This window comes from Trichomycterus rosablanca, chromosome 4 (genome assembly GCF_030014385.1).
Source record: "Trichomycterus rosablanca isolate fTriRos1 chromosome 4, fTriRos1.hap1, whole genome shotgun sequence".
NCBI classification, from domain to species: domain Eukaryota; kingdom Metazoa; phylum Chordata; class Actinopteri; order Siluriformes; family Trichomycteridae; genus Trichomycterus; species Trichomycterus rosablanca.
The window spans coordinates 15585844-15589250 of record NC_085991.1 but is presented as its reverse complement, the minus strand read 5'-3'; the positions used below and the strand labels follow the sequence as shown (position 1 = coordinate 15589250).

At 36.0% G+C, this 3407-nt stretch overlaps 1 gene segment (V, D, J or C); it reads left to right on the top strand.

Moving 5' to 3' along the window:
- The first annotated feature begins 2253 nt into the window (after window positions 1–2253).
- On the top strand, window positions 2254–3137 carry LOC134311848 (T cell receptor alpha variable 38-1-like). The segment is given in 2 exon segments: window positions 2254–2317; window positions 2782–3137. Coding segments are annotated over 2 exon segments (420 nt in total).
- The last annotated feature ends 270 nt before the right edge of the window (window positions 3138–3407 follow it).

Genomic DNA, 3407 nt, shown 5'->3' with positions numbered 1-3407 from the left:
CACTGTAGAGCACTTCCTTTGACAGTTTACAGTGCAGCATGAAACATAAAGGATTCTCAATAATGATAACTTTGTTACAGATGTTTCTTCTTACATTGTTTAGAAGAAACAGCATTAGAACAACAATGGGATGAGAGATTGATTTCAAAAACATACAGGATCTGGAGAGATGTTTCTATTTTCTTAATTTAATGACTTCATATTTTTACCTTAAATGAAGAGGAGCCCCTGAGTAAAACAATAAAAAGCTAGCAAAATGATTCAAAAGTTCACACATTTAAATCAGTCAACATCAAACACAACACAGTCCAGTCAGTATCATGTTTTATTCCTGAAGAGAAAAATAGTTTTGCTTAGTAAAAAAAAATAACACTTGGTCCAATTTCAGGAAGTGAAATACTTCATTGTAGTGGTGGCGAATCGATCAAAATATCGATAATGTACCAATATACCAATGTTGGTATCGATATTGATCGATACCAGTGTAATGAGATCGATACTTTTGTAAGACACCGCCATCCGCCCACCACTAGAGGGAGACCACGTGCCACACCCAGGGATAATCAAGCTGATTGACATCAGCTGTGCAGCACCTTTTTAAAGGCTGCACACGGCGCACTTGGTGCAGAGTCTTGTGTCAAACTAATGATACCAGACCTCGCCGGTACTTCGGTATTTTCCTTCTAAAAATACATTTCTTGTCCTCTTTTTCTCTGTCTCGGGGGAACATTGGTTTCCCCCCAAAAGAAAAAACTTTTTCTCTATCTACCTGTTTAATTACAAGAACAGTTTTAGAAAAGAAAAGTGATTTATTATTTCTTTAGTAACCTCGCACCTTTGTTGAGGTCTCTTTTAGTTCTGACACGACTACCCAACAGCCAGCGGGTAGCTCGTCAGATTAGTTTTGTGTATCTTTTTTTAGTTTGTTTGGCATCCTTTGTTTCGTTTCCCGCCTGTTTTGGGCGCTTATCTTAATAAGCGATTCAGATCGCAGTTTCCTATGTTCACTCTGTAGTGTAAGTGGTTAGTGTGTCAGTCCCTTGAGCTCTGTACGCTGATGTGCGGGGTTCGAAACCACACATTTTATTTTTTCATTATCAAGTTGCGGTCACCGCTAAGTCAGTTAGTTCAACACACCCATAGTTCATATATATATATATATATATATATATATATATATATATATATATATATATATGCTCTTCAACACCAGTGATACCGGTTCAAATCTCACTTACTGCAATTTTTTCCTATCTGCTTTTGGGTCTCACCAGACTGTTACTAAACATCTGGGAAACACAACACGAGTGTTTTGAGCCTCGTAACAACTTTAGTTTCAACTGTAGAACTTGTAAAAAGGCTGTACACAACAAATACAGTGGTAACACAACTAATTTATATAAGCACATGAAAAATCATGCAAAAGAAAACACAGTGCTCCAGAAATGGAGAGAGGAGGAGAGAAATCCTGACCCCCTGGCCCAGATTCATTATCAAAAAGTATTCATATTCATTATTAAAAAGTATCAGTATCACAATCTTAAAATATAGTAGTATTCCTAAATAACTTAAGATATATACTATTTATGTAAATATTGGGAAAATAAATGTTAGCAAGCCATTTGTATGTTCTAAACATCATGATGTATTGCTACTCCACTGATGATTAAGTCTACATTGTAAATTTACATTTGATTATCAGTCAACATATTTGTTATGTTTGTACCTTTATTAACAACATTGATTTGAAAAATAAGTTGCTATTACATTTTATACAAATAACCTTTTATAGCCAATAAACTTTATACAACCAAAGATCCCTGTAATCTTACACTTTCAACCAAGCAAGCATCATTAGATCCAAGATCAACTATCCAAAACAACTGTGCCAGTAGAAATATTAGTGACATCGTAAATTATATTAGTGACTACACTTTTTTACACTATACTAATACTGTGTAGAATCTCCCTCTGCTTTTAAAACAGTCTCAGTTCTTCTTGGCATGGATTACGTAAGATGTTGGGGGGGGGGGGGGGGATGTTCTTACACAAAGTAGAGACAAACTTTAGTATGACAGATGTGAATCTGACACTCAGAACAATGATGTTACTCCTCTTCTTCATTTTACTCATGACTTTTAATGGGATCACGTAAGAGAGAGCATATAACCCCCATTCTGTACTCCCTCCATTGGCTGCCCGTGCATTTCAGAGTACATTTTAAGATTCTGTTGTTTGTTTTTAAATCTTTAAATGGACTTGCCCCGCCTTACCTCGCTGAGCTGCTCCATTCCCACACATCTGCTCGGTGCCTCAGGTCAGCTGATCAGCTGCTCCTGGAGGTACCAAGGTCAAAGCGTAAACTCAGAGGGGATAGAGCTTTTTCAATCGCTGCCCCTAAATTATGGAACAACCTACCACTCCATATTAGACAGGCCTCTTCACTGGCTATTTTTAAAACTAGTCTTAAAACCCATTTTTATTCCTTGGCTTTCAATCCAGCATGAGACTTCTCATTGTTTCTAGTGTTGTTTGTTTTATGTTTTATAAGTATCTATGTACAGCACTTTGTCACAGCTGTTGTTGTTTTTAAAGTGCTCTATAAATAAAGTTGAGTTGAGTTGAGAATTACATATGAAAATGGTAAGTGTTATACAATAAATATTATCTTTCATTTGGTTTGTATTAAATTTACACTATAAAGCATTATAGCAATTTCTACTTACAATGTTTTACTTTTAGAATGAAATAAATGTTCTATATTGTTAACATGTTTTATAGCAGAAGCTGCTGAGAGTATTACAGCAGATAAACCCAGTTTAACATCAAATGAAGGCAGCAACATCACACTATCCTGCACATATGAATCAACATATAATCAACTTCACTGGTATCGACAAGAACCTGGATCAAAACCAGAGTTTCTGCTGCTGATTAATGAGGGTTCTGTCACCACGGCTCAACTACCTGACCCAAGAATGTCCATCAATTTTAACAAAACGAATAAGAAGGTAGAACTGGAGATCAACTCTGCTGCAGTATCTGACTCTGCTCTGTACTATTGTGCTCTGCAGCCCACAGTAACAGGAAATTCAGCTACACTGTATAAAAACCTTCTCTCGGAGGAGGCGCTATAAGCATGTTTACATTTTTTTAATATAATTTGCTTTCTCAGTTCTCAGGCTATGATCTCAAATAACTATAAAACTTAAGCACAATCTTTCTACTGTTAATTTGAAATTAGACCCAAGCAAAAAGATTGAAAAATGAATAGTTAATAGACTGCCATTTGCCAAAACAGCATCAAGTCTTCTAGGTACACTTGCACATAGTCAGGGATTTTGTAGGATTATAGTCTGGTGTATGATTAACCAATTATACAAAACAGGTGATGATGCCCTGATGAA